This window comes from Furipterus horrens, unplaced genomic scaffold, assembly GCF_987537825.1.
Source record: "Furipterus horrens unplaced genomic scaffold, mFurHor1.1.pri manual_scaffold_4, whole genome shotgun sequence".
NCBI lineage: Eukaryota > Metazoa > Chordata > Mammalia > Chiroptera > Furipteridae > Furipterus > Furipterus horrens.
The window spans coordinates 203764497-203791059 of NW_028327174.1; the positions used below are offsets into that span (position 1 = coordinate 203764497).

General features: G+C 64.7%; 1 protein-coding gene and 1 non-coding gene across 2 annotated transcripts; one reads left to right on the forward strand and one right to left on the reverse strand.

Annotated features, from left to right (window-relative positions):
- The first annotated feature begins 2101 nt into the window (after positions 1-2101).
- LOC150013916 (U6atac minor spliceosomal RNA) lies at positions 2102-2227 on the forward strand. Its single transcript, XR_016511060.1, has one exon. It is a non-coding gene; the product is annotated as a U6atac minor spliceosomal RNA (small nuclear RNA).
- Positions 2228-5248: 3021 nt separating this feature from the next.
- Positions 5249-17869, reverse strand: WDR5 (WD repeat domain 5). Its single transcript, XM_090274995.1, has 14 exons — positions 17760-17869; positions 15752-15938; positions 15121-15229; positions 14770-14843; positions 13831-13920; positions 13588-13677; positions 13383-13466; positions 9997-10052; positions 9393-9439; positions 8177-8252; positions 7556-7589; positions 7256-7330; positions 6171-6258; positions 5249-5374 (listed from the first exon to the last, which is right to left on the reverse strand). The coding sequence occupies exons 2-14, from the start codon at positions 15830-15832 to the stop codon at positions 5274-5276; spliced, it is 1005 nt and encodes a 334-aa protein (XP_090131121.1). The 5' UTR covers positions 15833-15938; positions 17760-17869; the 3' UTR covers positions 5249-5273.
- Positions 17870-26563: the final 8694 nt, after the last annotated feature.

Consider the following 26563-nt stretch of genomic DNA (forward strand, 5'->3'; position numbering starts at 1 on the left):
AGCAGCCTCCGTAAATGCAGCCGATGAACCCAGGTCAGTGCGCTGCCCATCCCAGGGGGAGCTGCCTCTAGGCCCCTCCTGCCTGGTCCTCCCGCTCTGTGCGGACCCTCTGGCCGCCTTCCCTCCTGACCCAGCCCTTTGCCTTTTTGTACAAATGCTTCCCATGTCCTGTGCCATCATCACTAAGTCCCCAGAGCAAAGACCTGCTGCCAAGATGGGGGGGGGGGGGCAAAAGGGTCCATGAATGCAGGTTCTTAGGCCTGGATCCAGGCCCCAGTTGAGACTAGCGGGGAGCCTGGAATAAGCATTTTAACCCCAGGCAGTTCCTTTTCATCCTCAAGCTTGACTGGCCTGGTCTGGGGTCCCTGAGGAGCCAGCTGCCCCTTCTTCCCAAGCCCATGGGGACCAGGAGTTGCTGACCCAAGGGAGGGGTGGGTACGTGACCTGGCGGTGAGCAGGAGACATGAGACATCTGTGACCCGGCGGGAGGGGCCCAGCAGGCCCGAGGCAGGGGGCTCGCTGGTGGGGGCAGGGCCCAGCTGGGTGGACCAGGGACAGCGCAGACGCCCCTAACCTCCCCTCGCAGCCTGGCACACACCCATCTGCGGTGCCATCGAACGTGTAACTTCGCACAAGTGACCCAGCCTCTTAGGCACCCCTGTGTCTTCAGCTATAAAATGGGGGGTGCTGATGGCACCTTCTTCAGGGATGCGGGAGTGAAACGGCACACTTGTGCAAAACCACCCAGGCGTTGGCACACAGTAGGTGCTCAGGAAGGACGCCCGTGCGCAGCGTGGGCTGGGCGCTGTCACGGCCTCGCCCCTGCTCCACACCTCCGCGGGGCGCCTCACGCTGGAGTGGGCAGGAAAGGGACTTGCCCCGGCCGCGCGGTCCACCCGCTCCCGGCTGACGCTGCTGCCCTCCCGAGCCCCCAAGCGTGGCCGGCGCCCGCCAGGATGCCCGCCTGTCCCCTGGTCACGCCCCCCGCTCTCCTCTCCACCCGCGCTCCGCAAAGGTGGGCAGGGCCTTCCGTACGCTCCGCGGTAGCTGTGCACCTGCAAGTAGCGGGCTCCCCGGAAACTTCGCGCAGGGCCCGCTGCAGGCAGCGTCCCCCCAGCCCGCGCGCCGCGCCGTGGGGCCCCGGCCCTTCTGCGTCTCTGTGCACGCGCGTGCGGTGGCCGTGAGCGTGGGCGGACACACAGGCGTCCCTGGGCGCTTGGACTCCGCACACGTGGGCGCGTCCGCACGAGCGCACACGCACGGGCTCACAGACGCTCGCGCCCAGGCACGCACCCGCGCGCGCACGCACACACGCCAGTCTCCCGCGGCTCGCGGGGTTCATCAGAGGGGCGCCCCGGCCCGCACGCACACCCGCCCGCAGCCGAGGGGAGGTTCCCGTCTCCGCCAGGGGACAGGCCGCGGCGCGCGCTATAACGGCAGGCGGGAGCCGCGGGGACCCACGGTCTACACTGCGGGGACGGCCAGCACCGAGGCATCGGATTGAAATCTTAAAACCCTGTGGAAAGGGCGGGCGGGGCAGGCGGAGACCAGCTCAGCGAGGAATGGGCCTTCGCCGGGGCTCGAACCTGTGGCTCGAGGACCGCGCCGAGCATGCGCAGAAGCTGGGGGGCGGTGCTGGGGCCTGTGCGGACGACGTCGTCGCGCCCCAGTCCCCCCAGCACCCACAGTTCCAAGCGCAGAGCCGCGTCCGGAAGCCAGGGGAGCCGATCTTCGTTCCTCGTCCTCTGATTCGCTACAAACCACTTTCATTTCCGCAGACACTTAGGAGCCATTTCCCGACCATCCGCGAGGCATGTTGCTGTTTTGTTTCCGGGGGAATCGAGTTTGCTGAAGGACGCTGAGGACTTCCGGGTGTCCCTCTCAGCCTCTGATTGGCTGGATTTGTGAATATATTATAGAGAGGAGAAGAGAGAGTTTCTCCACGCTGAAATAAAAATATAGGTATTTTATGTGTATAACGAGGTCTCTGAAAAACGCAGGTGTGCTTATATGTGCGTCTTAGACATGCAGCCGAAGTCACCCTAAGCATAAAGTGACGCAGTCAGAGGGCTTTAAATAGCCGGCGCGCGGAGGCCGAGGCGTGTTGTATGAAAGGAGAGAAGGTTAGCACTCCCCTTGACAAGGATGGAAGAGGCTCTCGGGCCTAACAACACGCATACGGTTAAGGCATTGCCACCTACTTCGTGGCATCTAACCACTGTTTTTGTTTGTTTCAACCCCCGCGGCCGGGCCTGCCGGCCCCCGGCGTGCGCGCACGGGGCGCTCTCTGCCGTGCCAGCTGCTGGGCTTTTCCCGAAACTGAGTTACCTGCCCGCCCCTGGGCTGGCGCCGCGCACCTGGGCCAGGTGTGCCTCCGCCTCCTCCGGCGGCTGCGGGTGCGGCGGGGGAGCCCGCTTAGAACCCTGCGCTCGCGGACGCGCGTGTACACGTGTGTACGTATTGTTTGCTCGCTTTCCGAACGATAGGACAGCTGGAGAAACCTGGTTATCGTATGGTTAAAGGGTATTTCAGGTGTGACTACGGTATTGTGCTAATGTTTTTGAAGAGGTTTCTTTTATAGATACTATGCATTCACTGCTTAAATGGTACGCAGACAAAAGGGGCCAAATACGAAACCTGGCCGGCTCAGGGGGCCTGCGTGGCGGCCACGTGGGACGGTCTGCGACGAAAAGCAGGTCACAGCGGGCAGTCACGTCCCAGGCAGGAATTCTTCCCCGCAAAGGTCAGCCTTTACCTGAACCGAGCGTCTTGTGCTTTTGCCTCTGCGATGACATACCTTTGAAATGTCAAAGTAATTTCCTCTACTCTGGGCCCCTCTGAGCACAGCCACCACCAGAGGCCACAAACCCCTCACTGCTCCTGCGATGTTGTGAAGAGTCTGTCCACCACCTTCCTTTTATCCAGTCCCAAAGGATCCCCCACTTGGCCGTCTCCCGCCCCCTTAATTAGCACCAAGGAGTTTCACGTAACCCCCGACTCGGACTCCGATGTGTACAAGGTGCAACCTGCCCTTTTCCAGAGCATGGCCTCTATCCCTTGAGATGCTGCTTCCTGGCAAGTGTCCGCCGTTAGGCTCGAATAAACTCACTAGAACCTTACAGGCGTGGACGTTTCTCACACTGACAAGTAGTGTCTGGGATGTGCACTCACTGGGAAGGGCACGTAAGCCTGGCTGTGCTGAGGTGCTGAAGCTGAACGGCTGGGGCATGAATATTTGAAGTTTCCTGTAATAAAAAGGTTTGATTTTACTGAATAGACTTAAATGTTCCCCAAGATGGTCGTAGAAATCTGGGTGATTTCTTGTCTTTGCCTGTTTATTTTATACGGTCAATAATTAGCGCAAATGTGTAACGTCCACAATAATCAAGGCGATTGAAAGTTAAAGACAAAAGCACGTGAACTTCCACCTGAGCGCCCCAGCTGTGAGAGGTCTGTGTTGAGTCCACGCCCCCCGCCCCCCGCCCATAACAGCTACGTGTTAAGGTAAAAAAATTCCTAGGGGACAAAAATACAAGACATGAAAATCTTTATTTCCAAAAAGTGAATGTATTTTTACATAAATCTACAACAGAGAATTCCAATGTAGAAAAAATACACTATATTCAAGGGCACGCGCGCCACACACACCCCTGCGCCCGGGGCCAGCTGACAGGAGCACCAACCAACCGCAGGGACCACAGCGTCCCCGGGGACCCCAAAGCAGAGCCCCCGGGATCAACACGGACCTCAGCCTTTCCTATGAAAACATGCTGACAGCGGGGCCCCAGCCCAAGTGTGCACCCATGTCCTGCGCCGTCCCTCCCCGACGGGTGACCCTGCAGGCCCCCACCTCCAGAGGACAGGGGCCGTGGGGAGCCTGCTCCCAGAGGCTTTAGGACTGTCACGCTTACCCATGCGACAGTGGCAGAGGGTTCCCAGGAAGCCTGTCTGAGGGCAGCCCCCACTTCCTCGCCCGCCGGTCCAAATGAAGGCCACGGGCTCCACCCCCCATTCAGCACCATCCAGAACCCAGAACCAGAGACTCAGGTCTTGGAGGAGGCGGCGAGGGCTGTGACCCAGACTGTCACCCCAGCAGGACCTTGCCTCCACCAAAGGTCTTGGGGCTGGCAGGCTGGATTCGCACCCCAGGGGGGTACCTTGCTACACAAAGGGGTCCCCACTGACTGGCAGCAGCCACCCAACAGTTCTCTGCAGTCCCAGCCCCACCGCTGCAGACGCTCAGCCGGCGGGGAGGGCCGGGCAGAGAGTGACAACCCAACGAAGCCCCTGCAAGGAGCCGGCTGCCAGGCCATGACTCCGAGAGGCCTGCTGGGCCTCAGGCCAGCAGCAGAGGACAGTCACCCGTCGGTGCCTCGCAGACCAGAGCCTGAGCCCGCAACCGGGCTACCAGGGCCTCCTGCACCCCAGCCATCATGAGCGCCATCTGCAACACTCAATAGGACGTCCCAGGACCCCGGGCTCAGCGATGACCCTCCTGAGCGCCTGCCCCCGCAGCTCCAGGCTTCTGGAGGACAGGGACAGAGCGACACATGGCTGGGGGCACCTGTCCTTGACCAAGTCCTCCCTCTGCTGTGAACCAGGGAGACTGTCCCACAAAAGCAGCGGAGACAAGCTTCGCCCGAGAACTCAGCGGCCATGCCAGGTGCAGAACCTCTTCGTACACCTGGGTGCTGCGTGCTGTGTGAGCAGTGGGGACGTCACAGGGCCACCGAGGGCCACCACCATGCTGCCAGCACAGGGACAGGGGCCCCGACCACGGAGATTTACAGGTGCACAGCCCATGCTGGGGGCCACCCCGAAAGGACGGTGGCAGCGAGGACCGTGTGTGACAGCAGCTACCAGACACAGCAGGGGACCTGCAGGGGCCGGCTGGAGAGGTCGCATGGCGACTGGTCACAGCGCTCGCACTGGTCACAGAACATCAGAAACAGTACAGAACGTTTACTGGAAAAAACACAACTCGTGATAAACTGAACGTCACCTCACCCTTTTGTAATAAAAAATTAAAATTTTTGTTGACTGTTTGAACACAATACAGACTAGGAACTCTTCCCCAGACAGTGTGAGAGGAATTGGCAAGAAATGTCCCCTTCTAGAACTTTCTGATGGCAACACTTCCCCTTCGCCCAGTCGTCTTCTGAGGCGGCTCCAGTGCAGGCCCCTCCCGCCGCCACCGCCAGGACCGGGAGCCCCTGAGGCGCCTGTCTGCGCCGACGCGGCTGCCCCCCCCCCACGCCCCCGAGTCTCCGGGCCTAGCAGTCGCTCTTCCAGAGCTTGATGGTCTTGTCGTTCTCCAGGGCGGCCGAGGCGATGATGTTCTCCGTCGGGTGGCAGGCCGTGGAGATCACAACGTCTGAAAGCCAACGACAGTCACCACGGCTCCCTCCCGGCGCGGGCGCGGTGCGTGGTCCCACAGCCGCCGCCCCCCACCGCCCAGCGCAGCCCACGGGCGCGCACGGCCTGGCGCTGCCACAGGCTCCGGGACACTGCCAGCAGCAACACGCGCGGCGCCCGGGGGACCAGCAGGGGACGGGAGCCTGGTCCGGGCTGCAGGCTGCGTGAAGCCGCGGCCCCGAGCGCGTCTGCCAGAGGCGACAGCACCGGCCGCACGGAGGCCCGGGCTTCCTCCCAGGCTGTCCCCGAGAAGCCCTGGGCCCCGCGCAGGAGCAGGCCAGCGCCGGGGCTCCCCCTCCAGGGTCCAGCCACATGGGGTGCTGGTTTTTAGGGGGAGTGTTCACACCACTGCACTGACTGCAGAAGGCGCAGCAGGGAAGGGGAGCAGCTGCCAGGGCGGACAGGCCCCCGAGTGCTGAGAGCCCAGGGAACGGGGCCGGGGCGGGCGTGGGGGCCCCCGAGGGGCTGAGGCGGCAGGAACGGCCTGCCTGGGGGACAGGAGGCCACCGGCCCAGGAGCCAGAGCCTCCCGGTGGACAGGGGACGCCCCCTCCCCGCACCGCCCTGGACGTGGGACTGGTGCACGGGCTGCGTGCACAGCCAGGGCCTGCGTGGGCTCGCAGCCGGGCAGCCGGAGGGCAAGAGGCTGAAGCGGCCTCCCCACCCCCACCCCCAGGGGACTGAGGGAGGAGGCGGAATCAGGAGCCCCAGTCTTCCGGTCCCGGCCCTGTCCCCGCCACGAGCACGCAAGCTCACCTGTGTGGCCCTGCAGTTTCTGGACGATCTCCTTCGTCTGCAGGTTCCAGATGTACACCAGGTTATCTTCCGAGCCGGACACAATCCACTGGGGACAGGGCGGGGGCCGCGGTGAGGCGTGCGCCAGGCCGGACGCAGAGCCCCAGGAGGACGCGGTCAGGGGCTGGCCCCAACACCCCTCCCCGCGCCGCCCAGCGGGCCGCTGCCATGTACTGGGCTGGCCAAACCCTTCGCTTTTTCCATAAAACAAGAGGAACGTGGTTTTCATTTTCACCAGTAACTGCTGATTTGGGTATTTTGAGTGGCTCGCTATCTCCCGTTGTTGGTTCCTACTGCGAGGCTGCTGAACACCGTCCAGTGCAGAGGACGGCCCACAGCAGAGTTAATTGGCCAAAACGTCGTTAGTGCCAAGAAACTCCGCAAACCACTGCCACGCTCAGTCACAGCACCTTCTCCTGACGCTGCACAAATCTTTTCAGGTGCAATTTCACCCTTCTTAAAATAATAAAGCATAATTCCCTGAAAATGTTGCATATTTCCTTCCACCTTCAATGTTAAAATGGCTACACAAACACCCGTTTTTATAAGTCTGCAAACGCGCGCTGACGGGACGGCTGTCACAGCCCCATCTGACAAACTTTCCAGTGCAGCTAAAGTCACCTGAGCGCTACTAGAGCCACCACAGGGGGAAACGTAAGACTTTTTGGCCAACCCAATAAAATGTTTTCTTAAACGGCCACTTCCTAAGTTTTGGGGTCGCTTACATTTCAATGGAATGTCACCCTCTCCTCTCAGTCGCAGACCGGGGCGGGCGGGCCTGGGCTGTGCTCCGGGACACAGCAGCCCGGACTAGGGACGCGGACCCCGGAGCCAGCCCCCCACCCCCACGCGGCCTGAGCACGGAGCCCTTGTCCCCGGGAGCACGCGCGGCAGGTCCAGAGGCATACGAGTGAGAGCACCATCTGAGTAGGTCACCGATACTGCACCGTGTGACCTCGTTTGGGTCAAACAAGAGGACCTGCTCTTGCCGCGCAGGCGCAGCGACGAGCCCCGGCCCGTGGCGGGCAGGATGCGCCAACCCTCACCTTCCCACCGGTGACGGAGAAGTTGGCGAAGATGCAGTACTTCTCGTTCTTGTGCCCAGCATACGTCTTCAGGCACTGGGGGGGGAGGGGGGGAGGGGGGGGGTGTCCCATTCAGTCCGGCTCCCCGTGGCCTGAGCGCAGGCGGGCTGAGGCCGGCTAAACAGGACCTGAGAGGCACTCCGAGACCCACAGCACAAGGCGCCCAAGGCCAGGGCGGCAACCTGTGCGCTGACAGCCACAGCCCCAAGCACCCCGCCGACCACCCGAGGCCGGCGCCCCGAGGCCCCTCCCGCCGCTCACCTTGCCTTTGCTGTAGTCCCAGAGCTTCAGCGTGCTGGAAGGCAGAGAGGGCGGGTCACACACACAGGCCCGGGGGCCCCGGGGAGGCTCCTCGGCGTCCCTACACCCCCTCCCGCTGCTTCCAAGTCTGGAGCAAGGCCAGGGACCCAACCCCTCCAGCCCCTCCCTGCACGGGTGCCCAGTGGGGTAGGGAGCCCAGTGATTTAAGGACGCCCCAGAGCACAGTGCGAGGGCCCCAAATGTTTACAGTTCTGTGTGCTACAGCGCTCAGGGCCACCTCGCTCCTGCTAGAAAGGGACATGGCACTCTGGTTCCAGAACGCTCAGGACAGACTCCAGTGCAGCGCCCCCGTCCTCCTGGGCAGAGGGGCACCCCCTCACAGGCACAGAGGTGGGAGAGAGCTTGGGGCCCAGGCAAGGCCTCACGGAGGCTCCCCATTGTGTGCATACGGAAGCCAGAGCCACGGGACCTCCCACAGAGGGTGGCTGTCTGAGTGTCGGGAACCTGCCCCAGGCCTGGGGGAAACCAAGCAGTTCAAGGCAGACCCCGAAAGCAGCTGCGAGCCCCCCTCCTTCACACAGGCGGCCGCGCCCCAGCAGGCAGCGGGGCGGGAGCACGTACTTGTCCAAGGTGGCAGCCAGGATGTACTTGCCGTTGGGAGAGAACTTCACAAAGGACACGGGGGGGTTGTCGTCATCTGCGCGGAGAAGGTGGGGCTGACGCAGGGGCGGGGGCCTCAGCCCGGGCAGGAGGGGGACCCCCAGCTCTGCCCCGGACCCCAAGAGGAGACGCTGCCAGGGCGCCGCCCCCCAGCCCTCCTGTGGCGTGAAAGCCTGTGCTGGAGGGTTCCCCAGCCCCCGCGGCCGGTGCTGACCAGGCCCCTGCGGGAACCCTGCGCAGCCCCCGGCCGGGCTTGAGGCTCGGAGAGCGACGGGGAGCCTCGCAGATGCCTTCCTGACAGTTCAGCCGGGGTCCCCAAGCCCCCCTGGAGGCCACCGCCTCGCTCTGTACACCCACGCCCTCGCTGACCCCGGCAGCCCCAGGGTGCAGCCAGGAGCCACTGCTGGGCTCAGCCGTCGCCCGCAGAGCGGACGGGGTCGGCGCTCCAAGGCCGCCCGCAGGACGGTGGGCACAGCAGCGAGTGACACGGAGCGGGCATGTCACCGGGTGGCGGTGACAGACACTGTGGGGTGTCGCTATGAGAAGGACGTGCACACCCCGCAAAGCAAGAGGACCAACGGGCCGTGAGGCTGAGCAGGGCCGCCCCGACCGCTCCGAGCCCCTACCCGGAGACAGGGGCCCTCACCAGGCTGACCGGGGGCTTCATGAGGGGACACCAGGGGGCACAGAACCGCGTGGCGACGACTGAGGTGGCCCAGGCGGGGGCTCAGGACGCAGCCGACCTGGGCGGGCCACCCCTCGTGTGACTGCCACCTACCGGCGCCACCTTTCGTTGGAACTGTGAGGCGCTCCCCGGCTGCCTCAGGGGGTCAGCGCCCGGGACAGCGACAGGCCAGGTGACGCCCTGCGGGCCCGTCCGTCCCACCACCGGCTCCCAGGCCGCCTGCGCACCCACACCCCGGCACAGCCGCCCTCCCCGCGCCCCCAGCGCCGCTCTGCGGCCTCTGCCGCGCCCTCGGGCCTGTGCTCAGGCACCACCGAGACGAGCCCCCGAGGCCGGGAGAGGCAGCGTCAGAGTGGCCCACGGGCCCTCCAGAGGACACCGCAGGGCCCCAGCCCCCGCCAGCCGGGAGGAGCCGGTGGGAGACAGAGGCTGGCGGCGAAGGCAGGCTCCGGGGAACGACGGGAGAGCGAGCCCCCGGCCGGCAGCGCTCACCGATCAGCGTCTTCAGGCACTGGCCGGAGGCGGTGTCCCAGATCCGACTGCAAAGCAAGCGCCACAGGGCCGTCAGGCAGCCCGTCCCGCGGCTGACACGGGCGGCCGAGCCCACGGCCCCGCTCCCCGCTCCCACGCCGCGTGGCACTTGGCCATCGGCAGCGCGCCTGGCCTCACGCACGCGCGGACCACGGGGCGGCATGGCTCTTTGCTTCCCCGCTGCCCGCCCTTGTAGTCAAACCTGGGGTGACCTTCTGTCCCAGGCGTTTGCTGGGAGCACGCGGCAGGCGGAGGGTTTCTCAGCTGCACCCGCCCGCCCCGCCCAGGGGTGCTCGGCCAGGTCAGCCGCCGCCCAGGCCCCGTCGCCCTGCTGTCCCCGCAGTGCGCTCACCCGGACCCACCCACTCGGGGCTGGCCCTTCCTCAGGGGGCGCCAGGCAGCACCTAGAAAACGCTCGGTCTGCTCCAGCCTGTGGCGGGGCTCCGCGGGGAGGCCCCCCTGACGCCGCAGCCGGAGGGCAGAGCCGTCTTCCCGTGGGCTGTGCGCCCAGGGCCCCCTGTGGCCACAAACACTCGTCAGGAGAGGAAGGGGGTCCGGCACTCACCAGAGCCCGTCGTAGCTGCTCGACACGATCAGGGACCCATCGCGGTTGAAGTGGACCTGCGGGCGGGCAGAGAGCACGTCCACACCACGGCCGCCATCGCACGGCCGCCCTCCCGAGGCCCATCCCCCGGCGCCAGCGGCCGGTCCCGTTCCCCTGGGGTCTCACGCGGCACCGCCTGGGCGTACAGGAGCCCCAGGAAGGCCCGGCCCTGGAGCGCCGGGCGCAGCGGAGCCCTGCCTGCGGAGCCAACGGCCGGGGCGGCGAGACCCAGGGCCCCGCGGAGGCCGTGCTCCAGCCCAGGCGGCCCGGCCCAGGGGGCCAACCAGGACCCCCAACCTCGCTTTACAGAAGCAACAAAAAAGGGGAAAGCAAGCCCCACGGATGCCATGACTGTCCCAAGAGCGGGCTCTGGGGCCCCCTCGGCCTGGTGCTCGTGCCCCGATGGCCGGCGCTGAGTCCCCTGGGCCACGGAGGCCACTCGAGCCTTCGGAGCCCGCAGGGGGCAGCAACGAGAACCAGGCTGCTCCAGGCCTTGTGCCGGGAACGCGGCGCCCCTACTTTGCTGCTGGCCCCGGGGCGGACGCCAGGTCTGATCTGAGGGCCCCGCCTGCAAGGGAGGCGAGAGGCGGCCCCACGCTGAGAAGCCCCAGCTCGCGGCCCTCCTGGAGCTGATCTTCCTCGAGTGTCTCTTGCCTTCTCCCCAACTGAGTCTCAGCGGGAGGGCACGACCACAACACAGGAGCTACACTCGTCACACGTTCCCACCGTTTTTATCCGAGTCCTGAGCAGGTTTTCCCCAGGACCAGCCCTTTACAACCAGGAGCGCCTTTCTGACACCGTCCCGCCCCTGCCGTGCGTGACACCGAGGAGCAGAGGAGCCCGGGGCCCTCCTTCCGGGGCAAGGCTGAGGCCGTCGGCTCGCCCCACTGCCCAGGCCACTGTCGCCCGCGCGCTGCCGACACGCGGCCCCGCGGTTCTCTGCTGCCGAGTCCCTGACTCACGGAGATGCAGTGGCATCTGGCTGGGACAACCAAAACCTGTCCCCACACACTGCTGAGGCCCCCGCCACGCCCAGGGCTGCTGGGCTCCGGCCGCCCGGGCCCGGGACACCCAGCGGCCCACACGCCCGGGCAGCCACAGAGCAGCCCCACGTGTCCCGCAGCTGCCGCCACACAGCAGCAGGGGAGAGCCCACTGACAGGTTTCTGTGACCCCGCACGCCGGAAACACAACTCCTACCCGTACTCAGCGGGTGGGGTGTTCCCCAGGGACCCCCCAAAACTCCGGAACCTGGGAGCGCACTTCGGACCCGCGATGTCCTGACCTGGACCCGGGGCTCGGCTGCTGCAGGCGACTGGGGGCCTGGGGCCCGGGGGCCTCCCAGCTGCTGCCTGTCCTCCCCGACCACCAGCTGCGTCAGCCGACGCGCCTGAGTGTCACCAGTCACTGCCACCGCCTGCGCGTCTGCCTCAGGCTCTTCCCTTCTGACCCATGGCAACCTGTCTGGCCGGTCGCCTGTTTCTCTGGATCTGCAGGAAACTCCCTCATGGGGGCCACACAGGTCCTCAAACCTGCAAAGCCAGCGCCGCACTTAGTTCCCAACCGTCCAAGTAGCACCACTGGCCAGCGCAGCTTTGCCCCTCAACCAACGCGCGCCTCGGTGACAGGGAGGCACGTTCCAGAAGACAAGACAACTGGAAGTGCCACGGAAAATGAAAAAGGCTGGGTGACAGCTCGCGGCGATGCCAAGTCTCAGCCCAGGTGAGCAGGCCAAGGGGACGCCGGAGACAGTGGCCCGTGCAACGGCCCCGCGGCACAGCACTGGGAAGATGAGGATGAAGCGCCAACAAAGCAGCTGACGCAGGGGTCCCACGGGGCGGGCCTGGCTGGACTGACGGGGCGGGAGGGACAGGCCGGGAGGGAGCCCCGAAGCCTGGCTCCCTGAGGGTCCAGGGCCGACACGAGCCCGTGGGAAAGCTCGCCCTACACCGGCACACGCGTCCCCCCCGAGCCTCAGCCTGCAGAAACCACCCCCCAGCACCAAAGCTGTTCAGACAGACGTGCCCGGCACACTTCTGGTAACAGCGCAAGTTACAGGGACGCGACAGGGCGAGCAGCGCAGGCCAGCCACCGGAGCGTGTGCGGCGGCAGAGGCCCGCGGGCCACACGCCTGGACAGGGGACACCCAGCGCTCCGAGGCAGCTGCGGGGCACTGGAGACGTCGCATTTACAGCCCAGCATGCAGGGCGGCGGCAGGTGGGGAGCCAGGACCCGGGACTGACCCACGCTGCGTGGCCTTTTCCTTATGAGCACGCGTTACGTTGTGAGAACCAAGCGTCAGGGCAGCCCTGCTCTGAGAAATCGCCCAGAGGCTGCTGTGGGAACAGATCCCTGGTTTATTGAGGGACCAACGGAAGGGGGAGGGGGTTAAGGGGAACTGACTCAATACCCGTAGGAGCCAGGGAAGCCGTGGCGGGGGGGGTGGGGGGGAGCTCCCGGTCCTCCTCGTGGGCCCGTCGGAATCGCCACCGGCACGTCTGCAGGCACCTGTTTTATGCACCTTCCGGTGAGGGTGCGTTTGCTCACTGACATGTTCAGTAGGCCATTTCCATCTCATTGCTCCCCCTCCCACGGCAGCTTAGCTAACACATCGGGCCAAGTCCATTAGCATTTCCGCTGGGAAAGTCTCAGCCCATCCACATATCTTCCGGGAAATGCTAAGTCCAGAGCCAGGTTGGTTACCTAAGTCCAAAGTCCAAGTGTCCATGATCTGACACCAAGGACTTAAAACAAGAAAGCGCTCAGTGAGATGAGGCCTGGGCCCCACAGAGGCCGCCATGCGCCTGCGGGGCCCGCGAGGGCCGCGTCCCCTCCAGCACACCGCGTGCCGGGCATGGGCCAGCGGCCGGCTGCCACATGAGTCGTGCAGACGGCTCCCCAAGGCTGAAAATGCTAGTCACTCCCACGGGCCCGGAGGCTGAGCAGGCCCACCTGCCCCACGCCACTGAGCCAGCTGCCTACACGGGAGCCCCGTCGTGTTCCAAAGGCAGAGGGGCCGAGGATGCACCCTGGGCTCCTCGCTGACAAAGCGGTGCGCAGCAGGGCTCAGCCAGCACGGTGGGCGCTCACAGGGCCCCACACGCCAGTCGGGGTGATTAACCCCACCTGACCTCACACCTCAGCCCTGCTCCCTCTGCCCAGGACACCGGCCCTCCCCTGGGGCCGACCGCCCGCCCTACAGGTTCAGTTCGGGGCACCCCTGCGCACTACAACCACCGCTCCCTCCACAGGAGGTGAGGTCCCCAGGGTCCCCAGTGCCCCGTCTCCGGTCACCACTACGCTGCCAGGGGACTCCAAGGAGTGATGGTAACAGGATGGGGAACTCACGGCTGAGACGGGGTCCGAGTGCGCCGGCAGGGTCTTGAGACACTTGCCCGTCTTCACGTCCCATATCCTCACACTCTCGTCAAACTGAGGATAAAGGAGGGTTAGAACCGCTCCCCAGGGGGAGCAGAGCCCCGGACCCGCCGGGACCAGGACCCGCCACGGCCGCGCCCCCGCCCCCAGCTCCGCCCCGGCCCGGCGCACTCACGGAGCCCGAGACGATGAGGTTGGACTGCGGGTTGAAGTTGCAGCAGAAGACGTAATTGCTGTGCCCCTTCAGCGTCTTCAGGCACTTCCCCTGCAATGAAGCATCGCTGGGTGGTCACTCCCCAGGGCCGACTGATCACACCGGACCTACAACCCCCGTGAAGCGAGGCCGCCGCGACAGGCCACCCGCCCGCCCCTGCGCCCACACCCACATCCCCAGGAGGGAGGCCCCAGTTCAGCTTACCGAGCTCACATCCCATATCTTCAGGGTCTTGTCATCGGAGGCAGAGACAAGGAGGTTAGAATCCGAGGACCAGGCCACGTCGGATATTCCCTGGGGAGAAAAAGAAGGGTCACCCCCACAATGGGACGAAAGCCATCAACCTAAAAAGCTCAGACCCCTGACACCCCACTGAAGCCAGACAAGCCGTGGTCCCGCTCTGGGGACGCTCCCACCAGAGCTGAGCACACAGCAGACACCCCCTCGGCCCACGGCCCACAGCCCGGCCTGCTCGCTGCGCAGGCGGCCTCCTGCGGGGCGCGGCCCCCTCGGGAGCCAGGAGCCCCCACCTGCCTGCGCTGCCCCCAAGCCCCAAGGGCCCTTGTTTGGCTCCGTACCTTGTTTCCTGAGCCCACGCAGCCCGGCTGGCTCACTCCTACCTGTGTCACTTTCTACACAAACGTTCACTTACACAGTCACCCCTCCCTCATCGCGGGTGTTACGTTCTAGACCCCCCGCGATAGGTGAGACTCCGCGAAGTAGGAGCCTCACATCTTAGTGTTTATATATATTTTAGGCTTTATAAACCCTTCCCACACTTATTAACCGTGCCCAGTCCCTTATTAACCTTTTCCACGGTCTTATAAACACTACTCACGTCCTTAAACGTGCTCTACACTCTTAAACCTACGTCACTTTAACAACATACGTGTACAGTACCGCAAAACCCCACTATACGGCAGAAAACCCGCGATAAATGATTAAATGTTTTAAAAAACCCGTGATACAGTGAGGCCGCGGTAAGTGAACCGCGATATAGAGGGACCGCTGTATCTCAAACAAAACACGAGGCAAGTGACTACCTAAGAGGCTTTGGGAGAAAAACGCAGCATCTTCCCCCGACAAGCCCAGGAGAGGGCCGCCCACGAGACCGCCAGAGCCGGCCGCCGGGCTGACACCTACCAGCTTGTGACCGGATATGGTTTTCTCGAACTTCCCATCGTAGGCGCCCCAGATTTTAATGAGCTTGTCTGCAGCTGAAAGAGAGAAGCGACGAAGAGCCGAGGCTGTCCAGTCGCTCCGAGTCCAAACCCGGGCTTCCCCACGGCCGCCCCCGGGAACAGCGCGAGGGACCCCGAACACGACCACCACACAGAGGGCCGCCCGCGCTCCCGGCCGCCAGGGGCACGACGCCGCAGGGCGGGGCTCGCCATGGCCGGGCTTCCAGCTCCCAGACTCCCGCGCTGCGGCGCCAGAAGCCGGGCCCCCCACCCAGCAGGCGCCGCTGGCAGCGGGGGACCCGCCAGCACCTACAGGAGCTCGCCAGCCACTCCCCGTTGGGGCTGAACTTCACAGAGGACACAGCTTTTGTGTGGCCGGCCAGGGTGAACTTGAGGGCGTAGTTCGGTTTGACGGGCGTGGGCTGTGGAAGACACGAGCGGCGTCAGCGCACAGCAGCCCCCACCCGCCGCCCGACCGGGGCTCCCCGCCCCAAGCCTCAGCGGCACCGCGGGCCTGCGTCGAGCGCTCCAGCTCAGGACCAAGGGCCCACCCGAACTGTCTGCTGTCACGTTCGGCCTGAACGCGCCTCAACCCCAGCCCCTGTCCCCCTGCGGCCCAGCCCCGAGCAGAGACCGCCTGTGTGTCCCTTCGGCGCAGCTCAGGGTCCCGCCCGCCCCCCCCCGCAGGCGGCCCGCTCCCTCGACGAAAGGCCTCGCCTCTGCCCGCCTCTGCCCGCCGTCTACAGGGGCGTCTGCAAGGCTGCCCGCCGGCCCCAGACTGCGGGCCGGGAGGGGCTCAGGCCCGAGCCCCGTGGCCGCTGAAGCCCTCACCGGGGGCAGGTCTGGGAAGGACGCTGCCACGGAGGAGCAAGGACAGGCTGCCCGGCTTGCAGTGACGGTCCCAGGACCCCGCCGCGCCCTGCCCCCGGAGCCCCGGGACTCGCCTTGCTCTGCGTAGCCGACGACGAGGGGGTGGGCTGGGCCCTGGCGGCCTCCGTCTCCGGCTTCTTCTCCTCCGTGGCCATGGCTCTGAGGCCCGCCGCGCAGGGAGACCGGGCAGAGGCTCGCGGCTCTGAGCAGGAGACTCCTGGCGGGACGAGCCGTCTGCTGGTCGCAACCTACAGCGGGGACCTGGGCCAACAAGCGAGCCATGGTTTACAGGTGCGTCTCCGGGAAAAGGACAGGAAGCACTTGTCCCTCCGCCCCCCGACTGAGCTTCCCGGAGAGGCCGTCGGCCGTCCGAAACCAACGCGAGGCTTCTCGTCCGGAAACGCGTCCGATCGCAGGAGCCCGAGCTTCCGGGCCGGACAAGCTCGGAGCCTATCCGCGTCCTCGGACGCGTCCCAAGTGACGCAGCGCCGCGCGCGGCCCCGCCCGCAGACGGGAGCCGGACCTGCCCGCAGGAGCGCGGGGCCGGACCCACGCCGCAGCAGGGGACAGGTGACGACGGGAACCCCAGAGCTGCAGGGCGGGGGCCGGCCGTGACCTGGTGCCCCGCGCAGGAGCGCGCCAGGGGACAAACCAGCGAGGCGCCGCCCAGCCGCCCGTGCAGACGTCACTGGCCGCCCAACGCCCGCAGCGGGAGCGCCACCCGTGAGCTCACACACCGGAGGTCCTAGCTCGGAGCGTGGAAGTCAAGTCTGCCCGGGTCCGTGTAAGGCCGGCGCGCCAGGGGAGCCATCGCCAGAGCGCGCCCCCCGGGCCCTCACCCACGCGGGGGCCTCCAGGCGGGGTCTCAGCCAGGCTCCTGGGGGCCGGCGCGGTCGGGGTCGGGGCGCGCTAAGGGGGGGCCGCGCCCCGCCAGCACCAGCGGGAGCATCGCAGGCCTCCGCCGGGGCGCAAACAGCCCCGCAGGGGGCCCGCACAGGTCACTTTGGAAGGAAAGCGGGGACCCACCAGGAAGGGAGCTGCGGCTGCAGCACGGGCGGCCCTCGGCGGGACGGGACGGGACGGACGCCCAGGCCCCAGCCCACGTGCCCACGGCCGCGCGGAGAGCGGAACGCTCGAAAGATCAGCTGCGCTCCTGGGAGCATTTCTTGGCTCCGCACCCCAAGTCTCTGCCCCCCAAGCCTCTGCGAAGCGGCTGTGGGCTCGGCAGGCTTCATCGACACGCAGGCGGCTGGGTGGGACCACGGTGCTGGGGCCCCTGGGAGGCCGGGGAGGGGCCGGCTCCCAAGAAAGGGGGGCTGAGAAGGTGAGCAAGGCGGGGTCGGGGGGCCGTCTGCGGAGAGCACCCCGCCTGCCTCGGGCTGTCCCCCCCGTGAGCCCAGCTGCCCAAGGCCCGGCCTCCCACACCTCGGGCGCGTGACGCGCAGGCTCCAGGGCGCAGACCGGGCCCGGGGGGGCGGGGATCGGGGGGCGGGCAGGCCGTCACCTGCGGACCCAACGCGCAGCCCGCGGACAGCGCTCCCCACGTGGGGCCTGCGCTGCCCGAGCGCCGGGAACCGGCCCCGGTGTCCTTCCCCGTCACCCACAACGGCTCTCGCAGACCCGACGGGAAGCGGCCCGAGGCCCCAGGACGAGCTGCGGCGGCCGCCGCTCCCTGACAGCAGCCCGGGGACGCCATGCCGGGGGCCGCCTCGGGCTGAGGGTGCGAGCGGACCGGGGCGTGCGCGCCCGTGCAGCAGGCCCGGGGGTCGGCGGGTCTGGGGTATTTCTTTGGAGGGGCCGTGGAGCCAGGGGGTCCTTGGGAACCGGGGGGGGGGGGGCGTGGGGGGAAGGACACGGGGCCCTGCGGGCGAGGCTCCAATAAGGGGAAGAGGGGCGCACGGCGGGGACCCGGAAGGCGCGGCGGCGTGGACGCGCGGGGCCCCCGTCTGCACCGAGGGGCCCCGGCAGGCCGGACCCGGGGCCGAGGCCGGGCCCGCCGGAACACGTGCGGCAGCGACGGTTCGGGGCTGCTACGGCGTGGGCCGCCCGCGCGTGCCCGCGGGCCAGGCGTGCCCCGCTTACCTCCCGGGCCGCGGCGGGCGGGAGCGGGCGCTCCGGGAGTCGCACTGGCCGCCGACTGGGCGGGAGCCGGGCTGAGCTCGACGAGGCGGCGCGGAGCCGCAGTGCGCTTGCGCGAAGGGCCGCAGCGGCGTCGGGGCGGGGCGAGCGCACAAAGCCGGCCTCTCCGACGGGCGCTACGGGCCGCCGCGAGGGGCACAATGCCTGGGGCAGACCAACGCCTTAAAGGGATAGTGCGCTGTGCGCGCTTTCTGCTTCAAAGCCTTAACCCCCAAGGTGGCCGGTACAGGCCGTTCTTCCCCTGCCCTTTCCAAAAACTGAAATATAAAGACACTACCGCAAAGTGCTAGTGTGCCCCTCGAAGGCTCACATCCTGAGCTCGCCCAGGCGCAGAGCTCCCCTCGAGGGCTGGCGGGGCCCCAACGTTTCTTCTGGGCTTACGTCCCCCCCTCCTTCGTCGCGCGCTCGGAGCGGCAGCTGACGCGTCCCAGGCCTCCAGCCCTTGCCGCGATGTCCGCGGACTGTCTCCGCGGAGGCGCGGGACCCCTCAGGAGACAGGGACCCCTCCCTTCCCGCCTCGAAGCGGAGGCCCCGAGCTCCGAAAGGCTCCGCAGGCCGGCTCCGCGCCCGCCGGCTCTCCCACGGGACCCACCTGCTCCTGTCCCGAGCCCCCCACTAGGAAGCCTCGCGAGCACGCAGGCTGCTCTGCGGGCTGCACGCTGACGTCACCGACAGGTATCACCACCTGCAGTTACACTGGGAGGCGGGGCCGCTCTGCTGGCCCCGAGTCCTGTGCACTCTCCTGCTACTGCGCCACTTCTACCCACGTGGGTCGCAGTCTCGGAGGCGGCCACGGCCTCCCAGCGGCACGCCCCGCCCCCGCCCGTGGGTAGAGGAACGTGCCGGCTCTTATTTCCCAATTAAATACGGGAACACCGAACAGCACACGGGGCTCTGTGCAAACAAAAGGACAGCGCATTTGAAATGGAAATGCCCAGGGAAGTGAGCTGTGCGGTTGCCATGGCCGCAGACCGGAAGCCTGGCAGGTCGGACCCCGCAGAGGCCAAGCCGGTCCCATCCGGCCGGCTGGAGCTTGTCACCTGCCCCCCTGCCCCCTGGAGCGCGAGGCAGGGCCTGAAGAAGTGACCCGCCAGCTCAGGATGGAGACGCGCCCCTCCACCCACCTGCCTGCCCGGGTTCTGCCTCCCAAGTGGCCTTTCCCAACCCTCGGAAGCACAGTCAGAACGGCGGAACCCCCGGCTCAGACCCGGCGCCGGCTTCCCGTGGCCGTGGGTCCAAACCCAAGCTCTGCCGAGAGAGCCGCCCCGCCCCGCCCCGCCGCCCCCCAGCCTAGCGCCGCCCGCCCTGCACCCCCGTCCTGGCGCCAAGTTGGAACTATTAGCCCAGCGCGCCAACCCCGGCGCGGCAGTGTCCGGCCCTGAGCCCAGCGCCCCGAACTCAAACCCGGTTCCCAGGTCGGCCGGTCTCACCGCCCTCGTCCAGGAGGCGGACGCTTACGGTGACGATGACACAGTCCTTTGAGTTTTTGCCACCCGCCCCCGGAGCCGCAGCTAAAATCCCGAAACCAAGTAACACAGCAGAGAAGGGGACTTAACAGCTTTAGAAGCTTGTCCGGCCCCGGCCGGGCTGCGCAGGTGGTCGGCGTGGCCTCCCGCGCTCCCGGGGGTTGCGGGCTCCAACCCCGGTCAGGACTCAGGCCTGTGTGACGGGCCGGTCCGGTCAGGGTCGTGTAGGAAGCAGATCCATGCTTCTCCCTGGAGTCAGTGAACATAGCCTCAGGGGAGGATTTTAAAAAATAAAACTAAATACGCATCTTAAGTCTCGGGCCCTGGTTGGGTAGCTCGGTTGGCTGGAGCATCGTCCAGACGCCCCAAAGCGGCGGCCCCTGGTCAGGGTGCACCCAAGAATCAGCCAGTGATGCGTGAATGGTGAACACCAACTTGAGGTCTCTCCCTCTCTCTCTCTCAAACCAATTAAAAGATGCTTATCAGGCGGATGGATGGTGAGTGGGTGGACGGACGGGTAGGTTCATGAGTGAAAAGCAAGTCCTCTCTCTTCTCAAAAGAAAAGAGCAATGTTGCGTGTCCACGGGAGCAGTCAGGGAGCGCCTTTGGCGGTGGCAGGGCTTAAATTAAGAATGTCACCTTCTTGCCCCGGCTGGTGTGACTCAGTGGATTGAGCGCAGGCCTGTGAACAGAAAGGTCGCCAGCTCGGGTCCCAGTCAGGGCACAGGCCTGGGTGGCGGGTCCCCAGGTGGGGGCGTATGAGAAGCAGCCACACATGGATGTTTCTCTGCACATCATGTTTCTCTTCCCCTCCTTCTCCCTCCCTTCCACTCTCTGAAAATAAAGAAATAAAATCTTTAAAATAAAGAAAAAAACAACCTTCTTTGAGGAGCTGAAGCTTTGGGAAGGCCACGTGCAGTGGCCTAGCGATAGGTGTTTTGTCGGGGACAGTGGAGGCCTCTCCGTGAGGGGCAGAGGCGCGGACCCCGTGGGAGAGACCGATGCCCTCGGCACTGGCCCTTTAACGGCCGAGCCCACGGCTTGGGGTTCCGATGGCAGTTGATGAGGGAGGGTCTGGGAGGACCGGGGACACGGGGGATGCCCAGGATCTGGGCCTGCCAGGAGCCGCTCCCCAGATCCCCAGACTGGACGGCCAGCCCCAGTCGGGCCACTGTTGCGGGGGCCGCTGACACTGCCCGCGGGGCCCCAGGGGCCCGCCCGCCGGGGTGAGTGGGGTGTGCGTTCGGTTCCTTTTCCCAGGGAACTGTGGCAGGGCGGCCGGTCCGGGAGGTGTATGTACAGTGTGTCCCCACTCCCCGCCTGGGGGCCTGCTCTCCCTCCTCGCCTCCTTGTAGCCCATCAGGACGCGGCCGTGCCCCCCAGCCCCGGGCCCAGGGGGCCACCCTCAACCCTGGTAACCAGGAAGTCATTTCTAGCCCCACCCGCACCACCGCCCTTGGCTGCCCCCCTTGCCCCCCTGCCTTGGTTTCCCAGGTACAGAAAGAGCAGGTGAAGGGGGGGGCTTGGCTCTTGGCAGTGACTGAGGGGCTTCTCCTAATTCCAGGGCCTTTGCCCAGGGCGCACCCCTCCCCCTCCTTCCTCCCAGCATCACCTCCCCTGGTGAGGCTGCCGCACCCTAGGGTGACTGAGGGTTGTTTGCTTAAGCCCCTGTCTCTGGCAGTCCCTCGGCCCCAGGGAGGCGGGGACCTGGACGTCCCTTTGAAACCAGAAAAGCCGGTGTTTGGGCTCCCTGTCATCTATTGGACCCCAAAAGCAGACACAAGGTTTGAATCTTTATGGGCGGGTTCAGAGGTCAGCAATCTGAGAAGACAGCCGGTTTGTCCCCTACCAGACCGTCTTACATTCCAGTATAAACATGCCCTTTTGATAAGGAGAAGAAAAGTGGAGGTAAGGGGTTTGGAATTCAGGGAAAAGGTTAATCAGATAAAAGCTGCTGCATTCTTTCCTCTGCGCCCTGGGCGGTCGTCCTTGTGTCCTGGGCGATGGTCCTTGTGTCCTGGGCGATGGTCCTTGTGTCCTGGGCAATCGTCCTTGTGTCCTGAGAGGTGGTCCGTGTGCGCTGGGTGATGGTCCGTGTGTCCTGGGCGATGGTCCTTGTGTCTTGGGCAATTGTCCTTGTGTCCTGGGCGATGGCCCGTGTGCCCTGGGTGGTGGTCTGTGTGTCCTGGGAGGTGGTCTCTGTGCCCTGGACGGTGGTCACCCTGGAGCACAGTGGCTCAGATACCACCTTGGTTGCCTGCAGGCCCCCTGAGGCCCAAAGGTGGAGCTGCTTCTGGTCTCCTGGTGTCGAGGTGCGTCACACCTCCAGTTCCTGGAACAAGAGTTTTTTCCATGCATTCACCACTTAGCTCATTAGCTGTCACCTGAGTCCCCCATCACCTCCCCCAAGGTCCCCAGGCTCAGCCCTAGGCCACACCCCACCCCACCCCACTTCTCTATCCCGTCCTGTCCCTGCCAGCACCCCGGCCCCCACTTGTCCAGCTCCTTCACTACTGGGGGCTCCTGGGACAGGGTCGGCCAGTCCAGGCCACACCGCCTGCCGGGAGGGGACACAGCAGCTGCTTCCTAAAGACCCTCCCGGTGAATGAACCCTGGAGTGTTTGCTTCGAAGTTCCCACGACTACACCCCTCTGCCTGAGCCTTGCGGGACTCCAGGCCTGGGGGCTCGAGAACAGCCCCTCCCGGCCGAGCAGGGTCTTCGGGGCACCAGCGAGACCTGAGGCCCGGGCGGCTCTAGAGCAGGAATCCCCGGAATGTGGCTCCCAGCCCCCGAGCCCGGCCCCACCTGTTCCGGCCTGCAAATCCCTTCCCAGCCCGCCGGGCCTGGGCTTAATCCCTGCTGGTTGGTGAGAGGTCCCGACTGTGAACAAGAGACAGGCCCTGTGACTGGCACGTGGAAATCAGAGGCCCAAAGAGCCAGGGGACTTTTTTCAAAGCTTTTAGGTGGGGGTGGGGTGGGGACTGGGCAGCAGTGGTTCAAGGGCTCCTGTTTAAGGCACACAAACTTGGCTGCTAGTATTCCACCTGCTTCCCTGTCACGTCAAACTACTTCCATTTGTCCTTGCTACTAAAACCCCCACAGCTGCTCTTCCTGAGCACCTACTGTGTGCCTTCCTTTGCCAAGGGCTGTAAATACAATCTCCCTAAATCCCACATGCGGCTGCGAGGTATTCTGATTTCACAGATGAGGAGCATGGAGGCTCAGAGAGGCTCAGTGACTTGCCCAAGGCCACACAGCCAGGAGAGGCATGGCCCTGCACTGGGGGCCTCCAGCGTCTCCCTGTGTCTCCCTGGACCCACATGGCTGTCCATTTGCAGGCACCAAGTCCGCATTTCCACACCAGCGACTGGGATCCCAGCAGTTCTGCAGCTGCTTCTCAGGGGTTCCCATGGGCCCCACGAAGCTCCACCTCACGCCCTGCGGCCCTCGGCCTGGCGTTTGGGTCTCTCCCAGGCTTTCATGGCTATGAACTGTCTCTGTGGGACAAGATCCAGGAGTGCCGGGCTGGCTCAGAAGATGGGAACATTCTCCATGGGGACACGGGCCAGCAGGCCGGCCTGGGGGGCACCCCACACCTGGCACTGCAGGGGAGCCCGCAGGGCTGAAGGGGGGTGCCTGGAGGCCAGCTCAGCAGGCCTGCCTCGGAGGGTTCCCACGACGGGCTGAGAATGCCCTGACCGAGAAGTAACTGCCTGAAATAGAACAGCTGACACAGGGGGCCAGGGGCCAAAGTCCGGGCAGGGCCGGTGAGGCGCCCTGCTGCAGGCCAGCCCCTTCCGCCCCCGCTCGCCTCTGCCTGCCTCCCACTCCCTCCTTCCTCAGGGTTTCTTAGGGCTTTGAAACCCCCCTGAAAGCAGCCTAGTGCCCAGCATCTGCGGGGCCTCTCCAAGGCCAAGGCTGGGGCGGCCTGGCTTGCTCACAGCTGTCTTCCCGCGGGAGGCAGCCCTTGGGGACAGAACCCGAGGCTGCGCGCCACCCCTCCACCACCCCGCCCAGCCCAGAGGCCCAGGACCAGGGCCTGCTTTGGGGAGAGGCGGCAGGCTGCACAGGGGAGCGGTTTGGTTGTGCGAGGAGCAGAAGGGGTCAGGTGTGCGTGGCTCTGGGTAGTCCTCATCCCGGTCACGGGGTCCCCATCAATCTCAGAGTGTTCGAGCTGTCAGGGCCCAAAAGGAGAGGGCCCTCCAAGGCAGGAGGTCGTGTAAATAACAGAAACAATGGTTCCTACCACGGAATGGAAGCCAGCCTCAGCCCCACTTAGCAGCAGAGCCCCCAGCAGATCCCTCCCTCGGGGCGCCTTTCCCTCCAAACAGCTGAGGGGCTCCCCGCAGCCCAAGGGAGTTCCGGGTGGGTGGGGGGGCGGGGTATCATGGTGAGTCCCTGGAGACGGCCTAACTGGCCACCCCTAGGAGCCACGTGGATCAGCCATGGGACTTCCATGGGGCACAGTCTGCAGCCCCCTAATGAATGCGGCAGCTGGGGACATGCCGCCCTGGAGGGCCCCTGGCAGGAGCCCGAGAGAGAAGAGCAAGCCATGTGAGGCCACGCGCAGACAGAGCGGGGCGGGTCACAGAGCTCTGCGCGGGGACGGAGAGAGGCCGCAGCAGCCAGGGCTGCGGCGGGCGCGGACCTGTCCCAGGGCACCTCCCCTGGAGGGAGACGTCTAGCGGGCTGAGGGGTGGGGGTCTCCCTGTGATCTCCGTCTGGCAGTGGCATGAGGGTGACAACGGCCTCCTCCATGATAAGGACGTGTCGCCCCCTCCATGTCTGGAGGAGATTGAGGACTGGCGTCCGTTTTTCTGCGCCCATTCGGTAGAATTACCAGGGAAACGGCTGGGTTCCGGGCTTCACGTAGCAGCAAGTCTTTGATGGCCGATTCAAGCTCTTTCCTTCCCAGGTTTATTCAGAGTCCGTGCTTCTCGCCAAGCCAAGCGTTGGTGGCTCACCTGCCCCGAGGGATTTGTCCATCTCACCTGGGTTGTCTCATCCGCTGGCTTCCCGTCCTTCTGATTCCGTAAGGTCAGTAGCAACTCCCGACACGGGCCCCGCGTTCTGCTAGCGTGAGTCTCCTGTTCTAGGTCAGTCCGGCTTTGTCGACTCTGAAAATAAACAAACAAACTGCTTTTCGTTTAGCAGGTTTTCTCTGTTGCTTTTCTGTTTTTTACTTTATTTGTCTCCACTCTAATCGCTATGATTTCCCTCCTTGTGCTTGCTTTGAGTGTAGTGTGTTCCTTTTCTCGGGCCTTTAAGCGGGAGTTGAGGTCATTGGTTTGAGATATTTCCTCTCCTTCACTAAAGTCATTCACAACTACAAATTTCTCCCCGCGCTGCCTTCGCTGCTCCCGCGCTTTGGTATGTTTGGAGCTTTTGTTTTTGTGTTTTAAAGATTTTATTTATTTATTTTTAGAGAGAGGAGAAGGGAGAGAGAACGAGAGGGAGAGAAGCATCCATGTGCGAAAGATACATCGATCGGTTGCCTGTCACACGCCCCGAACCGGGGACCCGGCCCGCAACCCAGGCCTGTGCCCTGATCGGGAATCGAACCCACGACCCTTTGGTTTGCAGGCCGGTGCTCCGTCCACTGAGCCACCCCAGCCAGGGCGACCTCAGCCTTTTTTTCATGTCCATTTACGTGAAATATATTTTTCCATCCCTTCACTTTCAGTCTGTGTAGCTCTTTTGTTCCGAGGCGGGTCTCTTGTCGACAGCATATATGTGGGTCAAGTTTTCTTATCCATTCAGCGACCCTGTGTCTTTTGATTGGTGCATTTAATCCATTTACATTTCAGGTTATTATCGGTAGGTACTTATTCCTTGTCATCTTCCCCTTTGTACTCGTGTTCCTCTCGGTCTCTCTCTGTTTCTTCATCTTCTTCAAGCAGACCCTTTAGCATCTCTTGCAGTGCTGGTTTGGTGGAGATGGGTTCTTTTAGTCTTCCTTTGTCTGGGAAACTCCTCACTTCCCCTCCTTTTTGAATGGGAGCCTTGCTGGGCACAGCAGCCTTGGCCGTAGGCCTGTTTTTCGTTGCTTGGAGTTCTCTGTAGTTTTCTCTGCACTCGCTGAGCTCATTCAGCTTCCCCATGATCCCTGTTTTGAATTCCACGTCTGAGAGATTACTTGCCTGTATTTCACTTAGCACTCTTTCTGGGGATCCCTCCTTTCCTTTCGATGGGAGGTTGTTTCTTTGTCTCCCCCTTTTTGTGACTCCTCTTGTTTGTTTCTGCTTCTTAGCCGGACCGGCTTTGACTCCCTGCCTTCGTGGTGTGACCTTCTGCGGCAGGAGCCCTGTGGGACTCAGCGGGGCCGCCTCCTTGGCCTCCTGGGCCTGATGCCCTTGGGGTGCCCTGTATGCCGTTTATTTGGGCTGTCTGCTTGGGCTGGGTTCGGGGTGCTGTCGAGGTGCTCTTTGGCGGGTCCCCCCATTCATCTAGCTGCCTGAGAGTCCGTCCTCCCACCATGGCTTGTGTGCGTTGTCGGGGCACTTTCTTTCCTTCCTGGGTCCACCCCGGGTGACGGCCACCCCGGGTGACGGCAGACACTGTCCAGGTCTGAGCCTAGGCAGCCTGTTGGAGACTCCCCGTCCCTTCGTCCCTTCGGTGGTTGATCTGCTCCATCTGTGATCAGCCGTCAGGCTTAAGCACCACCAGGTGGGGCAGATTAATCCCCGGGGGGCAGGGCTTTTGCTTCCCCGCGGGCTGAGACCACTGGGAGGGGAGGCGTCTGCCCGCAGCATGGGGGACGAGTCCGCCCGGGACCCCGGCCGCTGCTCCCTCGGTTCTCGCCTCAAAGCCGCGGCCACAGACTCTCCTTCAGCGGCCCTAGTCCTCTGCCCCGCCTCTGCTGGAGCCCAGGGTAAGTGGGGTCAATGCATTTCCGTGCGTGACCCCTTCAAGAGTCTCTCCATGTCTGCAGCTGTCTCGGGGCAGCAGAAACCCTGGGGCTTCTCGCTTCTCACAGCTGGGTGCTATTTTATTCTGGGCTCTGTGGCCGGGCAGCCCAGCTGGGGGTTCAGACCCCGCCCTTCTCAGGGGGAACCCCGGCTCCTGAGATGTTTCTCCGTCCCTTCAGCGGCCCCCCGTGGGAGCCCAGCCAGCCCTCTCGCGTCTCCGCGCTTCCTACAGGTCACGTTGTGATGAAGCGGCCTCTTCTGTCTGTCCGCGGTGACAGGGCCTCTGTCCAGTTAGGGTTCAGTGGGCTGTTCTGGATGATTTTTCCGCAGTTCAGTTGTAATTGTAATTCCAGATTGGTCCTGGGAGAAGGT